Below are 25,157 nucleotides of genomic sequence, written 5' to 3'. Positions count from 1 at the left end.
CATATATAGATTCACTCTCTTTCGCTGTTGATCTTTTTAGTTACCCAAAGGACCATGGCACAAAAACTACAAGCCAATAACAGGATACTTAATGGATCCATCCAATGACAATTAGGTCCCAAACTGGATCTTTGAAACCGAAGGCATATGTTGCTGAACTACCTCTAATACCATCATGTATGGATCCTCAATGGCAAGAAGCCATAAAAGCAAAGATATTAGCACTGTTGCAAATAGACAATTGGGAGTTAGTATCATGCCATAAAGCTCATAATATAATTAGATTCAATTGGGTTTATTACAATAAACAGAAAGTAGATGAACCATCGATCTATATAAGGCATGTTTGGCTACCAAGGGGTTCCATCAAAGGCTTGGAATTGATTTTGCAGAGACCTTTTCACCTATTATAAAACCAGCTACTTTATGCTCCATTGCTGTCAACAATAGTTGGCCCATTAAACTGTTGGAGCATTTCTTCACTGTGATCTCACTGATAATGTCTTCATAAAGTAGCCCCAGGCATATAGACAAGGAAAAAGCTAATTATGTGAGTAAATTAAAAAGATCATTATATGGCCTTCTACAGGCTCCAAGGCAGTGGTACCAAAAACTAAAGGAAGCTTTATTGCAACTCCAAATACATATATAACATAAATTAGTGATGAAACTTTGTGGCTAATTACCTTTAGTAACATTGTAACAGTTGCTAATACTTTTAACAATGAGAAAATATTCTATAAAAGGTTGTCATCAATAATTTTTAATGATGACTTATCTATTGTTAATACTTTTAGTAGCGAGAAGCTATTATATATAAACAGGGGCGGAGGGAGAGGGCTATGGCCCCTCTTATGTGTACGTGTACATATTAAAAACAATTATTTTATTTTTGTTATTGGCCACCCCAAATAATTTTTATTATTTTATTATGATATAAATAATGTGTAATGTGTAATATTTGATTTTTTTTTCTATTTTTCGTTTCAATAAAGTTTATAAAAATGATACCCTCAAAAAAAAATTTCTAATTTAGCCATAATCTATAATGGCATTTTTTTAATATATAACATTTATTTGGTGGAGTCATTTATTTAAATATATGTAAATATATATATATATATATATATATATATATATATATATATATATATATAATCACAATTAAAATTTGAAATAATTTTAAATAAAAATAATAATTTCAAAATTTTAATAAAGATGATATTTTACAGTTGTTTAGAACATTAAAATTATTAAAATGATGATTGCAAATTAGGAGTATTTTCTTCTTATCTATCATAAAATAATTTTTTATATATATCTAACATTTGTGTATTTCATTTAAAATATTAAAAAAATTTATAAATAAATTATATAGATTTTTTACAAAAATAAATTACAAAAGCCTTTTTTTAAAAAAATAAATTATATAGTTACTTGAACTCTTTTTATATATTAATTTAAAATATGAAATTAACACTTATTTTTTTTATTAATTTCAATGAAAATTTATTGAAAATTATTAAAAAAAAAAATTTTGCTAAGTTGAGTGGATCAACTGATTACATTCAAGAGATTGTAACTCTATTAGTGCATTGGCACTCTTAAAAAAAAAACATTTTTGGCTTTACCCCATATACAAATTCATTGCTAATAAAATTTGGTGACAAGTTATACATTGCTAATATTTTCAGTAGTGAGAAACTATATAATATAAATTGGTCGGTAATAATTTTTAATGACGACTTATTTGTTATTAAATTTTTAAATAATTTTAATTTTTAATATTACTATAATTAATATAAATTAAAATTTTAATATTATTTTAATTATACTTGTACTTAAACTAAAAATCCAATTATAATTTTATAAGTATTATTATTTTATTAAAAATTATTTAATTTATTACAATAAAATTAATAAACAACATTAAATACTGAATCTCACTTATACTAATTTATTTTTTCAATTATACTAAATATTTACAAACTTATAATATTAAATTATAAATTAATATTAAAAAATAACTATTTAGTTAACATAATTATAATATTAATATTAAAAATTAGCTATTCAACTAAATAAAAATTTGGTATTTACATCAATGGATATAAAGTTCTAATCCTATCTAAAGAAAAACACTTTATTTTCTATAAGTTTGTGGCTGTTTTTTTAATATTTGTATCAGATAGTTTTTACATTTACACATTTTATTTTCGTACAATAAGGCTCAAGTTTAATGAACTTTGACTTATAATATGATTTTTTTTCTTTTCCTCATTATAGTTTTGTGTGTTCTTTTTTTTATATTCCTCAAATGGGCAAAATCTACTTATGAGACTTTAAATTTTTTAAGTTTTTATATGTCACAAAAATCATTTTTATGAGGGTAGTTGTATATGAATGTGATCACTGAAATATTGTTATTATTTAACAAATGAAATTAATATCCTTGTAAATTCAATGACATTTTATATATATAGGCTAAGATAAATTAATTTTTCTTTTTTTTCATATTTAATATTGTGACATCCTATAATATTTGAGATTATTAATATCATTTTAATATAACAATGTGTATTTCTCTCTCTCTCTCTCTCTCATTTTTCTCTATTTCCTTATTTTTTATGTGCTTTTAAAATTTTCAAGCTTTTAGCATCGAGGGCTTCAACCTTTTTTTTTTTTTTTTTATAATTCAGGATATGTACTTTCACCATACTTAGATGACAAAATAAATGATGGTATAAAAATTGCTAATGAGACATTAAAGCCAGCATGCAACATTAGCATTATATCATACATGGTGCCACATCAAAATGCATATGTCAGTATCATTTAACACCGTTAGTAATTTGTCCTTACAATGCAAATGGAGCCAAAGTTCACATCTTAAGTTATAACAAGACAAATTACATATCGTTAATACTAAAACGGCCAAAGTACATAGTATTAAAATATACTTTGCCCTAAATAATATATCATCACAAGATCAAAATTTTAGTTAAATGAGTATTTATTTCTTAATTTCAGAGGTTATAGATTTAAATTTAGATAACTTTTTATGTAAAAAATTAATTGAGAAAGGAACATAAAGAATTCCGCGATATAAATTAAAATTCTAATCTTTCTTTTTTGGAATAATTTTATCGGTTTACTGTATAGAGGACTTGGACTGTTCTGCTAGTGCTAATTAAACACTCCACCACGAAGATTCTGGCTGCTTATTTTGTGTTAAAAAGAAGATACCCTTAATCATAATTAACGGCTTTTCTCCTCGTTTCTTTTCAAACAAATGATAATTAGCGTTAAACAATGTTAATCTCCGCCGTCAATGCACAAACAAAAGTCGGTATGTGTTGGGAGGCGACAGGTTCCGCCATACCAAGAGGCAAAGGGCTTCCAATTTCCATACTCTGCACAGGACCTGACACCAACTGCAGTAAGCTTGGTGGCCCCAACAAGAAAAAAAAAATAAAGAAGAAAAAAGTTTAATAAATAAAGCAAAAAGAAAGTAATAAATGTATAAAAAAAATGTGAGGTTCTTGCGCACCAGACAATAAAGAATAGACAGTACAACGTCCAGCCAATGAGAACTCGACAGACAACTCTCAAAAAACCACCCTGGTATTGTAGAAACCTGCTATTTTCCATATAAACCAGTGTTCACCGTCTATCTCTCCATTTCCCATTCTACATATGTGCTTGCCTTCTTGGGAAATATGCTTCTCATGTAGCAACAAGAAAATAAAAATCTCCTATTTATTATACTTCTTTCTTCTGGGTTGAGGTTTGGTGTTTCTTTTTTGGTTTTTTCTTGGGTTTTGGTTGTTGGGTTATTTTGAGGAAAGAAAAAGAGAAAGAGAGAGAGAGAGAGAGAGAGAGAGAGAGAAACAAGATTATCTTCAATGGGGAGAGGTAGGGTTCAGTTGAAGAGGATAGAGAACAAGATCAACCGCCAGGTAACATTTTCGAAAAGGAGAGCTGGGTTGTTGAAGAAGGCTCATGAGATCTCAGTCCTGTGTGATGCTGAGGTCGCTTTGATTGTCTTCTCTCACAAAGGGAAGCTCTTCGAATACTCTACAGATTCTTGGTACTTAATTAAATATCTCTCATCTATATGGGATTTTAGGGTTTTCGTTTCTTTAAAAGATCTTGGGGTTTTCTTTAATCATTATTTTAATTGCTTGACTTGTTGGCTGCTCTAATTTTCTTCTTCGTACATAACATTCGGGACACTTATGGATATGGATGAGACATATCATGTACAAAATGACCATCTTCAACTTATTTATATATATATTTTTTCTTCTTTCATTTTCCTTTTTTTTTCCTCCCCCTTTTCTTTCCCACAAGAAAAAAATCAGTCACTGACCCGCACTTCATCAAAGTCTCAATTTTGACGTTAGTATGGCTTTTGTAGAGAATTACAGTTACTTGTTCCTGATTGCTTTCATGTATAGATAATTATCAGCTAAATTAATTGCTAACTTTATCTGATCCCTTGTATTCTATTGATCAGAAATGTGATTGGTAGCAGGTGAAGTTCTTTCTTTCTTTCTTTTTTGGACTGCCAGCTAGCCCGAGGACTATTACATAATCTTTAACCTTTGCTCATGGTGCAATACTTCTGCTGATTTTGTGGAATTAGTTATATATATATAAAGAAAATGAAAACGCTTTAGATTTCATCCTTTTCTCTTTTTTAATATGCCTTCCCCTAGCCCTTCTTTGTAGAAGCTGAGAGGATTTCTACACGAAAATATATTGGAATTTGGAGTTTGGTTTACGCCACCTATCTCGACATATGTCCCAGATTCAAAGACTAATTTGCTACAGTTGTATTATTGTCTGCATGAATATATGGGGAACCTGTTAAAAGTAAAGCCAAATCTAAGTGCAAACCCTAATGTGAATAAGGGAAAGCCGATCCAACAATAAAGACTAATTTGGCCTTGTATGGTTGGGGTAAGTGAGGCAGAAAACTTCAAATTCAGAAAAAGTAAAAAATTAACTTGTTTAGTGAAGTGAAAGGTCTTTTTTTTTGTTTCACTTTTAAAAAGTTACTTATCCTAAGCAACTCACTTCTGGAAAGTAAAATTCCTAGAAAATTATTCATTTGAACTAAAGAAGGCTAAAGTAGCTAGTTATCTATGAGTTGTGCTGGTTATAAAAAATGTCATTTAAAAAAAACGTACAAGATTTGGAAAATAACTTTATTTGCAATTTTTTTGTTGAAATCAGTATAACTATATATGTTTTTATTCTGTTTAGTAATAATAACAAATAAAAATGAGGGATTATGGATATTAATTAATTTAGAGGAGGGTGATTAGAGTGAGAGATGAACTAGTTTGATGGTAAAAAGAAAAAATAAACTTCATAAGAATAGGTATAAATCAATGATTGAGACATGTACTGTGGATCACAACTCTACGTAACTGCTGATGTAGTGTTTTCAATAGTAAAGTGTCAAGTGTTTACGGGGGAGATGCCTGAAATACTGCATCCTTCTTCTACTCTTTAAAATATAAATGGAATTCATGATTTATTTCTTGATGATCTGTGTATGTATGCTGCAATATACCTGAATACTGAGTTTTTGTGTGTTTTAATTATTATAATTGTTCTAGTTAAGTTCTTGACATCTTTTCACATCCAAAGTTGGATTTTTTACCATGTTAAATGATTTACATTTCCAAGTTTCAATGCCCCAAGAGCAGGCGTAACTCTATCTCAAAAGCTAGCTCAAGGGAGGAGATTTGCTCAAATCTTGTGTTTAGCTCAAATACCTCATCTCAAATTAGTGTAGGACAAAATCAAAGTTATAGGAGGAGATAGAAATGCACGTCCATCACCGAAAATGTGCAATTAATTCTCTAGTTTTTTCCCCTCTTAAGCTCAATTCAGTGGCATGATCCCATGGTTAGTTATGCAGACTTGTCCTCGCTGGAACAATTCAGAAGCTAGAGAATTCTCCATACATATTGTTGGGAATGCATGCATCTTGCTCTATTTATGGACTAGTTAATGTCAATGATGTTGTTGTTAGAAATAGAAATAATAAAGTCAACTATTGAACTTCACCTACATGTTTTAACGTTTAGTTTGGATGCTTCTAGTATATAACTTCTTCAACTAAAAATATAGAGAGGCTATACCAATGTGTTTTAGCTAGTTGTATTAGAGTCATCTCTAAACTGTGAGGTCTCAAGTTTCGAGTCCTATAGTCTCTATACCTAAGTCCAACGGGTTTTGAACTGTGGCCCTTAACGTTTAGGTAGTTTTTATTCTATTTATTAGTTTATGAATCTAGTACTGCTCTCCTTCACTGAGGCCGTTAAATTAAATATTCCTCTTTTTGATCATGTTTTGCTAGGAACTGTTTCTCTTTTGGTCTTTGAGTTGCTTTCTGTTGTACTTGATCCTGTGGGACTGCTAGCTACCAGTTGTGCCTGGTGTTCTTATTTTGTATGTGACACTTTGCGAGTTTTTTTTTTCACTTAATATGCTATTTACTAGGTTGGATTTCAGGGCAGGTTTACTGACCTGGGCTTAATTGGATATTCATCTATTAAGTTTTATCTGGCTATATATCTTAATAAAATAATTTTGCTAATAAGAAAAGAGAGTACTTGATTAATGGGATGATTCAAAATTTGAAATAAATGATTTAGATTTGATTTTAGTATAAATTATCGATAGATTTTTTGTTTTATTTCATATAACACAATTTTACTTATTAAGAACTCTTTTAAAGTGAAGTTTAAATAACACTATATTATAAAGGATTTCAAATTTACACAGATATATGTTCTCCATATTTATAAACTTAATATAAAGTCATGACTTTAATCAATTAAAAAATTATAATTTTATCAAATTTAAATCTTATTTTTTAAATTTTTCATCCAAACACAAGGCTATATCTTTTTAATGACATTTTCAAAGCCGAGTTAACCCTATTCGAGGAGCCATTTTCTGATCAACCATTGGATTCTAATTCTCGATTGTTTGTCAATTAGTTTCCTATTAATTTCTCTTGTGCTATGAAAATTTTGTGAATCCACTTATCATCATGCAAGGATACATTTTTATTGAGATCAGAATTTTATGTTTTCTTGTGCAATCCTTGCCTTAATTAATATAATCAAGGACGCTCTTGGACAAATGGTATTAATGATTTCCTTGTGCAACAGCATGGAGAAGATTCTTGAACGCTATGAGAGTTATTCTTATGCAGAGAGGCAACTCACAGCAACTGATCTTATTTCACAGGTAGCTCCTACATATTGTAATTAGGAATGTAACTAAAGAATGATTGAACTTTTTGTCTGCCCTTTTCGATATCCATTTTTGCATTTTTTTTGGTTAAGCATGAGTCAATATTCATAGTAGTGGAGCCATAATCAATCTAGTCATGCTCAGCCAAGAGTTTAATTATGCAGGAGAATTGGACCCTGGAATATAACAGACTCAAGGCAAAGGTTGAGCTTTTACAGAGAAACCACAGGTACTAATTAATAAGATTATTGCTTGCTGTTCAGTTTCCATGTTTTATGATTTGCTTAATTTTTGTGGCATGTATGATTATTCATTTTGTTAAATCTCAAAAACCTCACCAGGCACTACATGGGAGAAGATATAGACTCATTGAGTCTGAAAGAACTGCAAAACTTGGAGCAACAACTTGACACTGCTCTTAAGCACATTCGGATAAGAAAAGTATATAAGCTAGCTACTGTACTCTAGTTTGCTTTCTGTCAACTCAAATTAATTAGCTAATGTGTTTCTTCTTTCTTGCAGAACCAGCTGATGTATGAGTCCATCTCTGAGCTTCAGAAAAAGGTAATTGTTCCTTTCTAATTAATTAAACTATGCCAAGTTAATTAAAATTAGTAAAATTTCTTTACATTCATCTTGAGTTGAGGAATTTGGCTAGATCTAAAAGGTTTGCAGCGACAACTCTGCATAAACTTTTTTGACATACCCTCGTAGTGCATTGGCTTTACTGTAACAGTAAAATTACCTCATTTGTGATATGGAGGTCACGTTTTTTGAGTTACTAAAACAGTTTTTCTGCAAAACAGAAGTGTAAGGCTGTGTAAACCAATCTTCCCTATACTTCACAAATATGAATGTGCTGGTTTACCCTTATTTGTAATGCATTACACCCGGTTATAGGATAAGAACTTTTTTGCTCTATTTGTATTGAGTTGATATCAAGGAAATCCCTCCATACTTGACAACCAAACATACCTTCGCAATTGAACATTGACTTCGCTATAAGAAAGGAGATAAAAATTGTTTAGGGTTTCATGTATTCATTTTTTGCCTTCTAAAACTGTTCAATGTTTAAATAGTTAAATAGCAAATATTGGTAGTATTTGGAAAATGACAGATTTTATGCCTTGGTATCTGAATAACCTAAAAGCAAAATTAGACTCTTCTAACTAAGAATTTCAACTCTTCTTTAATTATTTTGAGGAAAAAGATATATATATATAATGATGAGCTTCTTCTTTGTCTTCTCTGTGTTATTAGTTTTTTCCCAAATTAGCACCTTTTACGTTATCATTTTGTTTTCTTGTGTGATTTATGACAGGAGAAGGCAATACAAGAGCAGAATAGCATGCTAGCAAAACAGGTGACCTCACTAACTCATTATTCAAAAGCATTCTCTAATTACCTCTAATTTCTTTCCAATATATCATGAAAGATCCATCTATACACCACGTTCAGGTTATCTATTTAACATCACAAATATTAGAATCCTGTATTAAGTGGAGGGATTTAAAGAAATTAAGTAACCCAAGCTTGAATTTTTAGTGTTACTGGTTTAATTCACATCCATTTCCTTACCGTTATGAAGATTATTAGAATAGGTCTTGATCAAATATCGATCAGTACCTACCATTAAAGTTTTAAGTATATATGAGACAATAATAACTAGAAACTTCACACTTTTTTTAATTTGGAAATTAGATTAAGGAGAAAGAGAAGGCAGTAGCACAGCAGGTACTCTGGGAGCAGCACAACCATGGAACTAATATGTCACCCTTCCTTCTGCCACAGCCACCACTTCCATGTCTAAACATTGGGTAATGAATCTTTTCTGCAATTGGTAGTTAGAGTCTTGCATCAGAGGAGCATCTGGTTATTTAACAGGCCATATATCTGGTTATTGAATGCAGTGGCAATTACCAGGAAGAGGCACCAGAAGTGAGGAGGAACGAGCTCGACCTTACGCTGGAACCAATATACTCCTGTCACCTCGGATGCTTTACCTCATGAAACTGGTGGAAGAAAAAGAAACATGCTCTAGTGCCACTGCCATGCTGGCTATATACGATGCTTTTGGTTTGTTAATATGGACGTGAAAACATTGGTTAAGGTAACAACAAATATAAGAAAAATTCAAGTGACTAAGCTTTGATACTGCGTGCTTTTACATCTATTGAAATCTTATGTAACAAATATTCTATTGTTAAATTAAATGAAATTAATTATTATCAATATTAAGACATGATTTATTTCAAACAAATAAATTTTAATTAATGGAGTTCGAATCTTATTGAAATCAAATAAAAAAAATAAACAAAACAAAATTTAGGATTTTTTTGGTATTACCATATTAACCATTGGGGCTGAAAAAATTGTAGTTCATTGATTAGTGTATCACTTAGCTAGTTTACAGGGAAAGTGCGTCTAGAAGAATTGAGTGTGCACCAACTTCTTAATTAATTATCAGTTTACAAAATGAAATGGAATAGATATTTTAAAGGGATTTTTCTTGCCTGGATATTGTTTATTATGAATTCAAGACATAAAATTAATTGTAGTTATAAATTTAGTGAAATTTATAAACCCTAAACTTCATCATAATTTTTTAAAACGACAGTACCTTTAGCGACAGAAAACCTATATATTTCCTCTATATATTTCCTCACATTCGATGGTTATTTTAATAGATGCACTTGAAAATATCTCATATATATTAAGTTATCATCATTTTTCTTTCTAACAAAAGCAGAATTCTCTATCAAAATCAAGGTTATTTGCATGGAAAGTCACCCTGAATTTTGTTTTCTTGTTTTTTATTTATCAAAAGGCACCTCCATTAAACTTCATGTGTTGAAACTAAAAAAAAAAAAAAAAAGGAATATTGGAGCTTAAACATCACATTCTCAATGTAGCATGAACTTTATTTTTCCAAGCCAATTTGCTCAAAAAATTTTGGTCATACACTGTAATTCATGTCGTATTCTCATAAATAAAATTCCAACCCTATTCTTACTAACAAATCTCCTTATGAGTTACTATATAATCAAACACCTGATTTTTCAGATTTGAGTCTGTGGATATCTTTTCTTTGCATGCACTTTCTCTATCAGCAGGACAAATTTTGATCCTAAAGCGAGAAAATGTGTATTTCTTGGTTATGAATCAGGTAAAAAAGGTTTTGTGTTACCGACTGTTAATTCCAAAGAAATTTTTGTTTCTCAAAATGTCACTTTTCATGAGTCTGTATTTCCCTTTCATTCTAAGACAAACACTTCATCAATTCCTAATCTAGACAGTGTCCATTCTCTGCCTATTTGAAATTCCTAGTGAACCAGAAGGCCTTAAACTTATTTGCAGGATTACCACTGTACACTTCCAATTCGGATTGAGCATAATTTTGTTTTAATAAAAATTGAACTAATTTAATTTTATTTTTAGTATGGTTTTTTTAGTTTTAGTTATATTTAAAAATAAAATCGATTTTTTAAAATTTCGATTAGTTCAATAAAAATAATCAACTGAACTGACTGAGAAATAGCTCTACAAATTCCTGACCATGGAAAATTTTGATCACAGTTCATATGAGGAGAAGAGAAAACAATGTGCTATTGTATTAGACTTAGTCTCGGCCTAAACCATCACCAAACAAATTTGTTGTTTGTGCTCCTTTTTTTTTTTTTTTTTTTTTTTTTTAACTTCTTCTATAATGCATGCAGACATGGATATAACGTATATTTAACATTACTGTTAGAGAGCTGTTATTAAGAAAATTAATATTTTATATATATTAGTTAGAAAGTATAAAAAATAATTTAAAATTAAATTAAATAAGTTTTAATTATAAAAATACTAAAATAATAAAACAATTTTTTTTAAATATTTTTTTAATAATATCTAAAATAGTGATTTTTTTTCTCTTGAAAAACAGTTTTGAATCTTCAAACTCAATGCTGAACAGGCGCATAATCTTAAAATTTGCTATAAAATATTTCAATTAATATTGTTTACCAATCATCAATTAGTAGTATTACATATACTCTTCAAATTTTAATTTAATTTTTTTTTATTGAGAAAAGCAAATTTCATTGATAGAAGCCAAGTTACATGGTCCAAAGCCTACTATAAGAAAAATCCTATCTAGAAACTCCGAAACCTAGACATAATACAGACTAAGGCCCAAACTAGGACAGACTAAAGCCCAACCCACTCCATTGAGAACCCTAGGCCAACCGGGTAAAGGATCCAAGGTTGAGGATGCGACAAATAGAAAGAGCAAATCGTCTCTTTTGCCACCAGCGAAGGGATCCAGGGACGTTGCAGAGAAGCCGACTAACACTCAGAAAAGCACAAATAAGGAGAAACTCCTCCAACATAAGGATTATGTAGGCTGAGATAGCTCTCCTAAACACCAAAGGAGAATCTTAATCATACCAAAACAACTCCATAGCACGTACGGGCAAGGACATTTCTGCAAAAATTAATAAGGATCATGGAAATTTGGCGAACTGAGATAAGCTTGATAGCTCTTAAGCGTCTCACTCTCATATAGCTTAAAGAGATCAAAACCCAACTACTATACGATCGGTGCTGATTTAGCCTATGAGATGCCAACCAAGTAGGGAAAGCCCCTGGAACCAACCACTGAACTTCAATCAAGAAGCCCACGATTTGCACAAAACAAACCCTAGAAACAGCCCTTAAACCTTCAAAGTATATCACCCTCCAGATGGTGAAAAAGAGACTAAGAGCAAAGAAACAGCTACAGAAAGAGAAAAGAAATACTTCCTCATTAAAGAGAGATGAGCTCTCACTAAAAACTATAGTCTTCAAATTTTCTCTGCGTATAGTCTCCAAATATATAAACGCAAGCTCAAATTTTATCCCTTTTTTTTTTATATATTTTTGCATTGTGAAAGCCCAATAAATCAGTTCCAAAGTTGGTCTAAACCACCGAACTGAATTTTCTATTTGATTCAATTTGGTTTAGTATTTGACTTTAGTTCAATTCAATTAAAATTTGTCCCTTTAGGTTGGTTCTTTTAGGCAAGGTTTAGTCTTAGGGTTTTTAGTTTTCTAAGTTTTTCCTTGATTTTAAAAATTTATAAAATAATTTTAATTTAAAAAATAAAAATAAAAATCAAACCGATATCCTACTTCAACATCAGCTGCTGCCAATAATCATTCCTCACGTATCTTCTGTTCTTTCTTATTCAAACTTGTCACCTTTTCATCTCTGCTACATATGAACCTAAATTTGGCCTCAAGCCATTAAACATGACAATTGGAAACAAGCTATATATACAATGTGAGCTAGATGCTTTTGAAAAGAATCAAATCTGGATTACCTTCAAAATATATTGTCACGATCCAACCTATGGGCCGGACCGGCACTAGGACCTGGGCTAGCTTAAAGCTCCTGAGACCCATAGTAAACTTAATTATTCCTCAACCAAACTCTAAGGCTCATTTGGGCCCAATTTCAAAAATTTAACCGGATAAAATTCAGTCATAAAATAAACCAATTAATGGGTAGTTTTTGACTTGCCTGACCTGTAAACACAATATATAATAAATTGGAGAGTTTAGTTCACCTTCCACATAATCCAAATGTCATAACTCAAATGGGAGTTCAGCTCCCTCATCCACTCCCATCATGCATACAGTTAATAATTTTATAGGTCCAACATAACTTTTATAACATAGGCCCAAAATAAAAATAAGTGTTTCTAACACATGCGGAGTCTAAAAAATTTAACTCAATTGTACAAAATACATTAAATACTATCAATGGACATGCGAAGAAGAAGAGCAGGTTAGCCACAATAATAATCTTCCTGTAGCTTGAAAAAATAGATGAACAGGAATAAGCGTTCGACTCAGAGAGTAAAATATCAATTTTAACCATAATCTCTATAACTATCTAAAGCTAATGCACCCTGTGGAATGAAATGCAATATCGTCATAATTTTTATATCATAACAATAAAAAGGCAATTTGGATAACTCACACTCCCAACACTATCAAACAATACATATATGGGAGCTGATTCCCTATGCAGCCCTCTTAATCCAACCTCTGCCAGCGAGTTTCTCTCAAGCCGGATTTTCGCTTAATAAACCAAATGTGGGGTCCCAGCGAGTGTCTCTCAAGCCGTGTCTACCCCGAAGGACCAGGTCCCAGCGAGTGTCTCTCAAGCCGTGTCTACCCCAAAGGACCGGGTCCCAATGAATGTCTCTCAAGCTGTGTCTACCCGTCCTATCCATATCCAATACCATACCACACGCATGCCACGCACACACGCTGCTTTAAATTACCACAAACAACATCCATGGCACTTCAACAATTATGAATACAATATAAAATGTGCCTAGTGTTTAACTACATAGATACATATTTATAAGTGATGCATGGGCATACTTGAACATATAATAATATCAAAATTACAAATAAAATTAATATTTTACTCACAGACTTAATCGAAGTCACTGTGACGGCTAGGCGGAGGAGGAAGGTTGTCTCGGCTCAACTAACAATTTTATTATAATTATTTAATATATTTGACTCAATACAAACTAAGAAAAGACCAAAGATATCCTAAGTCATGTCGAAAATCCGGCAGAGTCTCCCCTATACCTATGACCTACCCAACCTGTAAAATGGTTCAAATAACACTTCTAAACTCAACCCATTTCTCATCATCATTATATGGCCCCTCTTAGACCCTACAAACCAAGCAATAATCACAACATCAGACAACTCAATTATAAGACTTCAAAACTAATATTTTTCAAAAACTATCCAAACTAACTTTAAAAATTCTATAAACTTGCCCCGTGTTCCTTAACAATATTATAAGGCTATTGCAATAGGAATCATAATTTTCTTATCATCAATGAATATTTTATAAATTTTATTCTAACCCAGTACAAGGCAAAAATTGAGTAATGTAGAGTTCGAGTTTAACTATGTCAAATCTGACAACTGGAACGCATCAAGAACGTCTGAAAATGGTGGGGTAGCCTATAATCTTAACCTAGTTCTAAAATGGTTCCAGCAGCTTATCTGCTCGGCCCGAAATTGCAGATCCGGGCGATGATCGAATTTCCACGAAATGAAAGTACATACGCGAAGTCCACAATGCCAGGATTAGAATAAAACATATATATCTAAAATAATTATTTGAAAATTAGGGATGTTACATTCTTCTCCCCTTATAGAAAATTCGTCCTCAAATTTTACACAAGGCAGAACAATGACACATAGTTGCATATCAAACTTATGAGTACTTGCTGCGCATATCCCGCTCTAACTTCTAAGTGCATTCCTCCATAGATTAACTCCTTCACAGGACTAACCATAGGATTTTTCTTGACCAAAGTTGTCTCATCTGATAGTCTACTATGGCTACTAGTTACTTCTCAAAGATCAAATTCTCATTTAACTCCACTGTGTCTGGTCGCAGCACATGAGAAGGATCGAGAACATACTTTCTAAGCATGAAAATGTGGAATACTGGGTGGACATGAGAAAGGTTTGGTGGCAACTCTAACTGATAGGCAACTGCTCCCACTCTGTCCATGATCTTAAAAGGTCCTATATAACGGAGTGCCAATTTGCCTTTTCTTTCCAAATCTCATAACCCTTTTCATAGGAGAAACCTTCAAGAACACGGTCACCCATTGCAAATTTTACATCTTTCCGCCTTGGATCTGCATGGATGGTTAAAAATTTTTATGTCTATCTGCCCCTATCATAGTATGCCCGCTACCATCCTCCTTCTGAGTCTAAACCATCGCATCTGACTACTCGTTTACCCCTCTTTTTTTTTTTTTGTCATCTCTAGTACTCATTATAACTCCACTACTCTTGACTTGAAATCTGATAACTTTAATCAACTTTGGCGCTTACCTCACTTTTATTACGCCTAAACGTGTCTCTTGGTGACTTCAGTCCTTATTCCTTTGTTTCAATAATCTCTGTTCCCTAAAAACATGACTTATATTCCTTACCCTATAGTATCCTATGAAATGCTTTCCTGTAGCACCTATCATATACATCTCGTTCGAAACATTTACTTGTCCTATGACCTCAATGGTCAATACCTGTAAATCTTCTCACTCCCATGATACTTCAAATTTTCAATCTCTTTTGTGTCATTATAAGGTCCTTAGACCAGCTCCTATCCATCTTATGTAACTAGTTATGTAGAGCTCCATCCAAGTGTCAAGCGTACCCTACACCACTTATCAATATTGAAAAGTGAACTGGGTCTCTTCTCTTATAGGACAAATGTATTTGTATTCCCTAATAACCCAGTTAATGCAACTTTATCGTTTCCCACTCCTTCTCTGAAATGGAAATATCTAGACGTTTTCCTAATAGCTTCTCAGTATGTGGCCTACTTCTGACACATTAGCACTTAAATCGAGGCTCTACTACTCCTTTAATTTATCATCTCATAATAACTTATTTCAAACATCTCTTAGTGTGTTCCTAGCATACCTATTCCTTCTTATCCTCATCATTATAACTAGCTCTACCGAGCTTTCTTCCTGTCCTTTGGATCTTATACACTTTTTTTTCCTATTTCTGTTATCGTTGATATCTTTTCAACATGCTGTACTTATTCCTTAATCTTAGTCCTATCTCACCTTTACACTTTTTCCTTCAAGGATGTCCATCCCATCATCAACTTTAACTTTTTTTTTTCTTAGTCTTATCTTGATTACTAGTTCCATTACTTCGAGAATTCTAACTTTAAGATTGACTCCTACCAGCACATTCTTCACATTACGTAACACTTGTAATTAACCATAGAAAATTCTTTTTGTATCCCCTTTCCCAACTTACCTATCAGAACATTATCATTCCCTACCAGTCTTGTAGGAAATTGCTCATTCTAGATGGACAGGAGCCCAGAAATTATAAGTTCTATCTGAACTAAAACGGCTGTGGGAAATATGTGCCATGCCTTAATTCTGAATAAGATACTTCACGTGTTCATTCTCCTTAATATAATCACATATAATGCCTATAGCTTTCCAAACTTCAGCCTTAACTTTTCCCATTAGCAACAATTTCATTTGCTATAACTCATTAGCAAATAGCACTTCTTCCAGCTTATAGTTCAAAAGGGTTTTAAGCCCTAGTAACTAGCTCGATTTCACTCCTGTCACCTCTCTGATCATTCTTTCATACTTAACATTAGGTACAACATTATCATCATTTTCGCCTCAAAAGATTGGATATGTACTAATGCCCATCAAATTTTCAATTAATTGGATCACTTTGACACGACCTCTCTTCTTAACATAATCTCCTAGAATCGAAACACGAGCCAATTTGAAAAGAATGAGAAATGTTCTCCCACTATTTATGGTATACCATTGTTTGATAAACAAGATTTAGCTGATTCCCCTTAGTCTCCCCTTTTAGTTTCATTATTCCTTTGTAATTATTGTGCGTTATTGCAAGATATCAATTGTATCTACCATTTGTTATACTGTTGTCCTGCCTAACATATCATCTTAGAATTTACTATTTTCTTTTTGCTCTCTATTTATCTTCCATACTTATAATTATTTGTCCAATGCTCCTTATACTTAGTTATATTCTAGAAGATAAAAGCACTCACAGATTCTTTCAGATCTACTCTAATCTTACCAACAATCACTCCTCTAATCCATGTACTTCTCAATATCTTATAATTACACCTATACTTATCTTGTCCTATTCTGACCGTTATTAGCGTTCTGCTACATATTATCATACTATTATTTATTTATTTATTTATTATTACTTTTTCTTTTACATAATTATTCTATCGATCTCACTAAAAATATATGTCTAACTCCAATTTTTAACTTAGGTCTCACAGCTCTAAATTTTAATATCAAGCCTCTGGGACATTATCCCTCATCTTGCATATTTATATCCCTTATGTTGACTTTTATCCAACTTACTCATACTGATCTTGCTTCTTTATCTGATAATACAATTCAAGTTACCATAACACGCTCAAGAGTTATTACCTACTTTGGTCACACACCTCACCTAATTTCCATTATTCTGTCAACAACCAAAAGGGTTCTTCTGTTATTGCCCCATTATCCTACCTTGGGGGTAGAAAACAGATAAGGTCTAATCCAGATCTTGTAACTCTAAGCTCTAGACTCAGGCTCCTAACACTACATCAATTATGACCTGCTCTAAGTCCTGTACTTCTAGGTTTCATAACTTAACAATGTTCTTCCTAATGCCATCCTTTTCTACGCTCTCTATCCTTTTTTTTTTTTTTTATCTCGTTTACCCTTCCTAGAACCACACTCACCTCCTCGGTATTTTGGCTCTATTCTTCCTAATCTTATTCAAATATGTTTTTTTAGTTTATTCTTTAGCCAACTCTTTTTTATCTTACCCAAATATAAACTTTCACTCTTCCATCCTTTAGCTCTATTTTCTTTTTGAACCTGATTGTCATATCAAAAACTTATACCTTTCCACTATCCCTACCATGTCATCTATACCTCAATGTTACTCAGAATTGATCCTCTAACTACCCTAGCTAGACTTCTACTGGCATTCAGGCTATCTCTCGTACTGCATTTGAACTGCACTCCATCTATATATATATATATATATATATATATATATATATATATATATATATATATATATATATACATATTCTATGATTTATCGATGCTAACTTTTGTCCTTTTTCTTTTACTTTATTTGGAGTATACTTTAGTCTTAAGCTTTAAAAAGCTAAGGATGAACTTAGGGAATAGCAGTCATACTTCTCCTGCGTGATCTCTATTATTACCCTTTTGGACTACATACTACCCCCTACTACCTTAGGGAGGGGATCTGTAGCAACTCTAATTTTTCATATCCATTTAATTATTTGAAACTTAAAATACTAGGTATCCAAACCCGTCATTCAATTTAAAGGCTTACATACATCTTGATCTTACATCTTAAAATTCCTAAATGGAACTTGTACCCTCTCTAGAACACCTGAACTAACAACTCTCTATCTCACGCTACAATCCCATCTGGGACACTACTCCATAAGTCATCATTATCAGTAATAACCTTCAATCTCTTATGAAAAGATAGGACTATACCCCAACTTACTACAACAAAGGTACTACATTTACCACCTTGCCAAAACCATGTCAAATTAATGACTCTCTTATCATATCATAGCTCTGTAAATCATCAATTCATAGTTTTGACCTTCCTTAGGTAATAGGGTTATACTTTACACCTTGCTGATATACACAAGGTATACTATTCTCACTGAGCTCTAAGCAAAACGTCTATCGTACTGCAAACACCATCCAAAATTCCATACCGAAGATCAGATGGTCTCACTCTATAGATGTCACCTTTACTTTGTAACTAATCCACAACCTCTGGTCTGATGGTAACTCTTGATGTAACTCGAGCTCATGCTAGGGTAACTGAGTTACTGACTCTAGTTACCACCCAACTGTGGCCTTTCGATATTCTAGCTCTAAATCCCTAACCAGGAGTTTCCAACTCCTCTACAGATATAGAACTTTGTTCTGGCATAATTGTACCAAAACAGAGGCCATCCGCAAACACCCTTATTATGGAGCACCACAGGGATGCACGCAGCTCTACACAATAATCTCATGTCGGTACTGTAATCTGCAGCTTACAGAGTAGACATTGAGAACATTGTATAGTTACTACGATACGTCCTGATAGACTAGGTCTCCTAATCTCTTATCTCTCTTGCATCTACTGTTATCATAAACTTACTCTGACTGGGTTATCCACTGACGACTGCCAGTAGTGGTATCCTCACCCTTATCTGGTGCAATTATACTATCAAAACTCATATTTATGTACTCGTGCCTAGCACCAGATAGGCACAACACTTAGACCCATACTAATAGAAATATAGTGTTTCTTGGAGAACGCATTTCCATGTCATATCTCAATATGTCTGCTAACTCTATTTCACATTTCTATGTACTTCACAAAAATGAGGTTGTAAACTAAAGCACTCCTATATTAATCGAGGAATAATGCAGAATCTAGAAATAAAGAATTACAGAAAAAAAAAAAGACGAAACAGAATCATATACTTTGTATGTGACAACTCTAGGTGCACACTTTTCCATGAATCTAAAGTCTAAACTCTGATACCACATTTCTCATGACCCAACCTATGGCCCGGACCGGCACTAGGACCTGGGCCAGCCTAAAGCCCCCGAGACCCGTAATAAGCCTAATTATTCCTCAACCCAACTCTAAGGCCCATTTGGGCCCAATTTCAAGAATTCAATCGGACAAAGTTCGACCATAAAATGGACCATTTAATGGGGAGTTTTTGACTCGCTCGACCTGTAAACACAATATATAATAAATTGAGGAGCTCGGCTCACCCTCCACATAATCAAAATGTCATAACTCAAATGGGAGCTCAGCTCCCTCATCCAATCCCATCATGCATACAGTTAATAATTTTACAGGTCCAACATAACTTTTATAACACAGGCCTAAAATAAAAATAAGTGTTTCTAACACATGCGGAGTATAAAAAATTTAACTCAATTGTACAAAATACATTAAATACTATCAATGGACCTGCGAAGAAGAAAAGCAGGTTAGCCACAATAATAATCCTCCTATAGCCTGGAAAAATAAATGAGCAGGAGTGAGAGTTCGACTTAGAGAGTAAAATATCAATTTTAACCATAATCTCTATAACTATCTAAAGCTAATGCACCCTGTGGAATGAAATGCAACATCGTCATAATTTTCATATCATGACAATAAAAAGGCAATTTGGAGCACTCACACATCCAACACTGTCAAACAATATATATATGGGAGCTGATTCCCTATACAGCCCTCTTAATCCAACCTCTGCTAGCGACTGTTTCTCAAGCCGGACTTTCACTTAATAAACCAAATGCGGGGTCCCAGCGAGTGTCTCTCAAGCCGTGTCTACCCCGAAGGACCGGGTCCCAACGAGTGTCTCTCAAGCCATGTCTACCCGTCTTGTCCATATCCAATACCATACCACATGCATGCCACGCACACACACTGCTCCAAATTACCATAAATAATATCCATGGCACTTCAATAATTATGAATGCAATATAAAACGTGCCTAGTATTTAACTACATAGATACATATTTATAAGTGATGCATGGGCATGCTTGAACATATAATAATATCGAAATTACAATTAAAATTAATATTTTACTCACAAACTTAACCGAAGTCACTGTAGCAGCTGGGAGGAGGAGGAAGGCTGTCCCGGCTCACCTAACAATTTTATTATAATTATTTAATACATTTGACTCAATACAAACTAAGAAAAGACCAAAGATGTCCTAAGTCGTGCCGAAAATCTGGCAGAGTCTCTCCTATACTTATGACCTACCCAACCTGTAAAATGGTTCAAATAACACTTCTAAACTTAACCCATATCTCATCATCATTATATAGCCCCTCCTGGACCCTTCAAACCAAGCAATAATCACAACATCAGACAACTCAATTATAAGACTTCAAAACTAATATTTTTCAAAAACTATCCAAACTAACTTTAAAAATTTTATAAACCTGCCCCGCGGTCCTTAACAATATTATAAGGCTATTGCAATAGGAATCATAATTTTCTTATTATCCACAAATATTTTATAAATTTTATTCTAATCCAGTATGTAACATCCTCCCTATACGTAGTCTGTACGTTCTGTTGCTCCAGTAACCTAATTTCTGTCCGGCAAAGTCGAAAAGTTTAGAACTACACTTCGGTGATAGTGAATAGACATATAATGATGAAATAAATAAAAAGAAAATATAAGAAAAATTAAAGAAAAATAAAAGAGAGAAAATGAAATAAGGTTAAACGAGCTAGCACCGTAGCAATGGTTGACCGTACCAGGAAGTTACAACGAAGGCAATTGTCGACTCCAGGACAGCGGGAAACCCTCGGAATTAATTTTAGAACATAATTAAAGGTTTATTGAAATGTAATTGACACTAGAAATATCAAAGAAAAATTAATAAATTAGTATTAAAAAATTGAAAAATCGAGAAATAGATAAAAATCGGTGTCACCGAAAAATTGGGAATACAACCTGAAGAGGGGTATTTTGGTTAATTGACACCTAAAGTTGACTTTTGACCTCAATGTCCATTAAAAATAAATGATATTACACTTTGAAAATATCATGAAAAATAAAAATATAGTACATTATATGAATAGTGAAAGAATTGAGGCAAATGTGCAATTTATGAAACTTTGAATAATTAAATAATAAAATTTACTTAAGTGCTCCACTAACTCAAATCTTAGGACACCTATATAAGTCATTTTTGGACAGAAACCATCATCTTCAACCTTGAAAATAAACCAGCCGATTGAATCTCCATTAAAGTCCATCATGGCCAAATGAGTTCCATCACCATGCACCATTGATTTAGCCATTATTTCCACTTGGTTTCTTCATTAAAGCTTGCACACTCACCTTGAGGAAGCTTTTTGGAGCAAGAAAGGAAGGATTTGGTGAGGTTTGGGAAAAGCTCTCAAGAGGTAAATGTCCAATTTTTCTTCCTTTCTTTAGTAAAAGTGATGCTTGAGTTAAGGGATATTGTTTGGTGAAGAAAGTTTGATGAATTGTTGAGTATTGGAATTGAGACATTCTTGGCAGCCATGAAAGCATGAATTGCTTGAGCTTTCCTTACCCCTAATGGATGGAAAGTAGGGTTGATTAAGTCAATTTGAAGTTGTAGCAAATTAATTTCCATGTATGTGTATGTTAGCACTTGAATTTAAGAGTTTGAAAGGAAAACTTGATACCTTAGCAAACTGCCACTTTTGGCACCCTTAAAATTCATGAATTAATGTTTGGCTTCATGAATTTCCTTGATGAATTATGGTGAAGATGAATTGAGGGCAGTGTATGTGAAGTAATGATGGGGAAGTATATGTAATAATTAAGTGATTTCATGTATATATTATATTGAATTTAACTTTGTGAATTAGGGTTGTATAATGTATATGGAGCACTTGTATATTCTGCCCAAATGGACATAATTGAGATATGATGAATGGTATAGAAGTTCTATGAATGTATAATTGTAGTGTTGGGAGGGAGAGAAATGTCAATTAGGAGCGTTCTTTTATGTGCAGGTTATGTGTGTTGAAGGCAGTAAGTAAATTGAACCATAAGTGAAAATTTATGACACCAATTGGTATGAGGCCAATGGGAGATGAAACTAGACACAAAATATGCCAACTTTCATGTAGAAATATTGCCAAAATTCTGCCTATAAACTGACTTTAAAAATGACCAAATCCAGAATTGGTAATGTGCAAACCCAGATTTTTGACCATATAAACAGTAGTCACTAAAATGACCATAACTCGCTCAAAACAGATCCAAATGACCTAAAATTTATACCATGGAAAGCTTAGACATAGAGCTACAATTCTTATGAAGACACCAAAGCCCAGAAATGACCAGAACCAAGTCAAATTGCTTGCTCAAGTTAGGGTGCCAAAACTGCCAGAACTGAATTTGACCTAAAATTGACCAAATTTTGCACTAAGGATGCAATCTGTCCAGTTTTAGTAAATTGACCATATCTTGGTCTATACAACCCAGAATGACTTGAAATTTGTGCCAAAAGTTCAATAAGACATAGAGCTACAATTTTGCTTCTTTGACCAGAAGCTAAAAACCAAGAGAAATAGGATATTAAGCTAGACCAATCTAGCACACTAAAACTGAAAATTTGACATTAATATACAATGAAGCTTTGAAGTAATTTGGCAATAAATGCCAACTTGTGAGAATTGTAAATTGCACTATATTGGTAGCATATTGAAATGCAAACTGTGACATGTTGATACTAGAATCAGCTTATCCATGATGTCTAAAAAGGTCAACATTTGCATTGACTTGTGAATTACATAATAACTAGTAAACCCTAAAAATAAAGAATTAAATAATCAATTTGTAATATGCCCTAGTTTGCCCAGTTGACTAGTTTGGATAGGTTGGCATGCCAATAGGATTCTGATAGCTGTTCTGTAAATGGCTTCTTGCCGTACTGTGTTTTCTGGCTTATTATGCCATACTGTGATTTTAATAGCCTATGGCTATGCAGATTGTGTTATTATACTCGGCTTAATGCCTTATTGATTATATGGCTTTTTAGCCACACTGTTTATACACCGGGAGATACTTTGTGACCGATGGTGTGACAGCTCGAGGTACTAGGTACCTAGTGCTAGTATATCCATTTATCCAGTCTGGTCAGTGTATAGGCTACACGGGCAGTTAATTTAAGTGTTATTAAATTCAGACCGTTAAACTAAGTGTATTGACATGCAGTACAACTAAATTAAGTATAAATAAAATATGCTCAATAAAAACATGAAAAGCTTTAGATGAACAATCATATTAAAGATTTCTGAAGAATTAGTCTGCAAAGACTATAGGCATCGAAAATCATAAACAATTAATTTATTTTATTTTAGTTTATTTCTCTTTATAATTGGCACCATTAAGCAAAATTGCTTAGCACATTGCTTTTGTAATGCGTAAGTATTGGAGACACAGCTGGGGAGCCCAGCAGACCTACGACCAGGTGAGACATCAGATCTGCACAGGAGTCCAGAGTCATCTGCACTGCATTGCATACATGGTAGGACTTAGGATATCTTGTATTTTGTACTTCTGTTGTATTTTGAAATTCGACCCTATATTTTGTAATATTATGAAAGCTCTAAAGTTTGTAATATTTTGTACATATTAAATAACATGGAGATTTTCTGGATATATTTGAATTATTATGGACTGTATTATGGAACTGTTTAATGACTGTGAAAGTCTATTGACTTTACTGAGAAATTGAGACAGTGAATGAAATTGTGATTTTGAGAATACTATATTGAGATTGTTTTTAACAGGTGCAGAAGGACTGTTTGTCCAATTTACAGACGACACTTTGCCAGATTTTTGTTAAAAATTTTGCAACACTTAGTTTTATCAAAACCTAAAATAATAAACAATCATGATATAAATTTCACACAACGGTTTCCTAAATCAAATTGAGTATTCAGAAAATAAGATAATCATAGACTAGGTGCTCCAGCACGCCGTGCGGCTTGCCTTACTAGGCTACACTGTAGAAGGGTGAGGGGTGTTACATTTAGTGGTATCAGAGCACGGTTTAGGCGTTTCTGGACCTAGATAGATTGCATATCATGCATTGCATTGTAAATGTTAAGATGACTCTAATGCAAATCTTTTGATTTGTTATTTTGATCAGAGTATGGACTCCACATCACAGAGAGTGGTCGATGAGGAGGTGGAGAGTCATTCTCCATCTATGACTGAACCTAGAGACAGGAGGGAACCTGCTCCACCCGTACCTGAGACACCAGTACAGCCTCCACCAGCCACATTTTCAGCAAATGGCTAAATTCTTTAGACAGATGGTAGAAGTTATGCCACCACTTCCACCTCCACATCAAACACTCATTTGGAGAAACTCAGAAAGTTTGGAGCTGTGGATTTTCTGGGAAAAAGGGAAGATGATTCTGTCACAGTTGAAAACTGGTTGCACAGAACCGGAAGAGTTTTGAAACAACTTCACTGTACTCTGGAGCAGAGTTTAGAAGCTGCTGTATCACTACTGCAAGATGATGCATACCAATGTTGGGATATAGTGACTTGTGAGGTGCCACTAGAGCAAGTAACTTGGGATTTCTTTCTTACTGAGTTCAGAAAGAAGTATGTGGGCAGTGTATACCTGGAAGAGAGAAGAAGGGAATTTATTACCCTATGATAGAAACAGCTGACAGTAGCTA

At 33.0% G+C, this 25,157-nt stretch overlaps 1 protein-coding gene across 1 annotated transcript; it reads left to right on the top strand.

The window, feature by feature from the left end:
* Nucleotides 1–3,675: 3,675 nt before the first annotated feature.
* On the top strand, nucleotides 3,676–9,523 carry LOC110667604 (agamous-like MADS-box protein AP1). Its single transcript, XM_021828499.2, has 8 exons — nucleotides 3,676–4,090; nucleotides 7,197–7,275; nucleotides 7,446–7,510; nucleotides 7,623–7,722; nucleotides 7,804–7,845; nucleotides 8,603–8,644; nucleotides 8,983–9,098; nucleotides 9,192–9,523. Exons 1-8 carry the CDS (start codon nucleotides 3,906–3,908, stop codon nucleotides 9,289–9,291), a joined length of 729 nt encoding a protein of 242 aa, XP_021684191.2. The 5' UTR covers nucleotides 3,676–3,905; the 3' UTR covers nucleotides 9,292–9,523.
* Nucleotides 9,524–25,157: the final 15,634 nt, after the last annotated feature.

Source organism: Hevea brasiliensis, chromosome 2 (genome assembly GCF_030052815.1).
Source record: "Hevea brasiliensis isolate MT/VB/25A 57/8 chromosome 2, ASM3005281v1, whole genome shotgun sequence".
NCBI lineage: Eukaryota > Viridiplantae > Streptophyta > Magnoliopsida > Malpighiales > Euphorbiaceae > Hevea > Hevea brasiliensis.
This window is presented reverse-complemented; position numbering and strand designations above follow the sequence as displayed.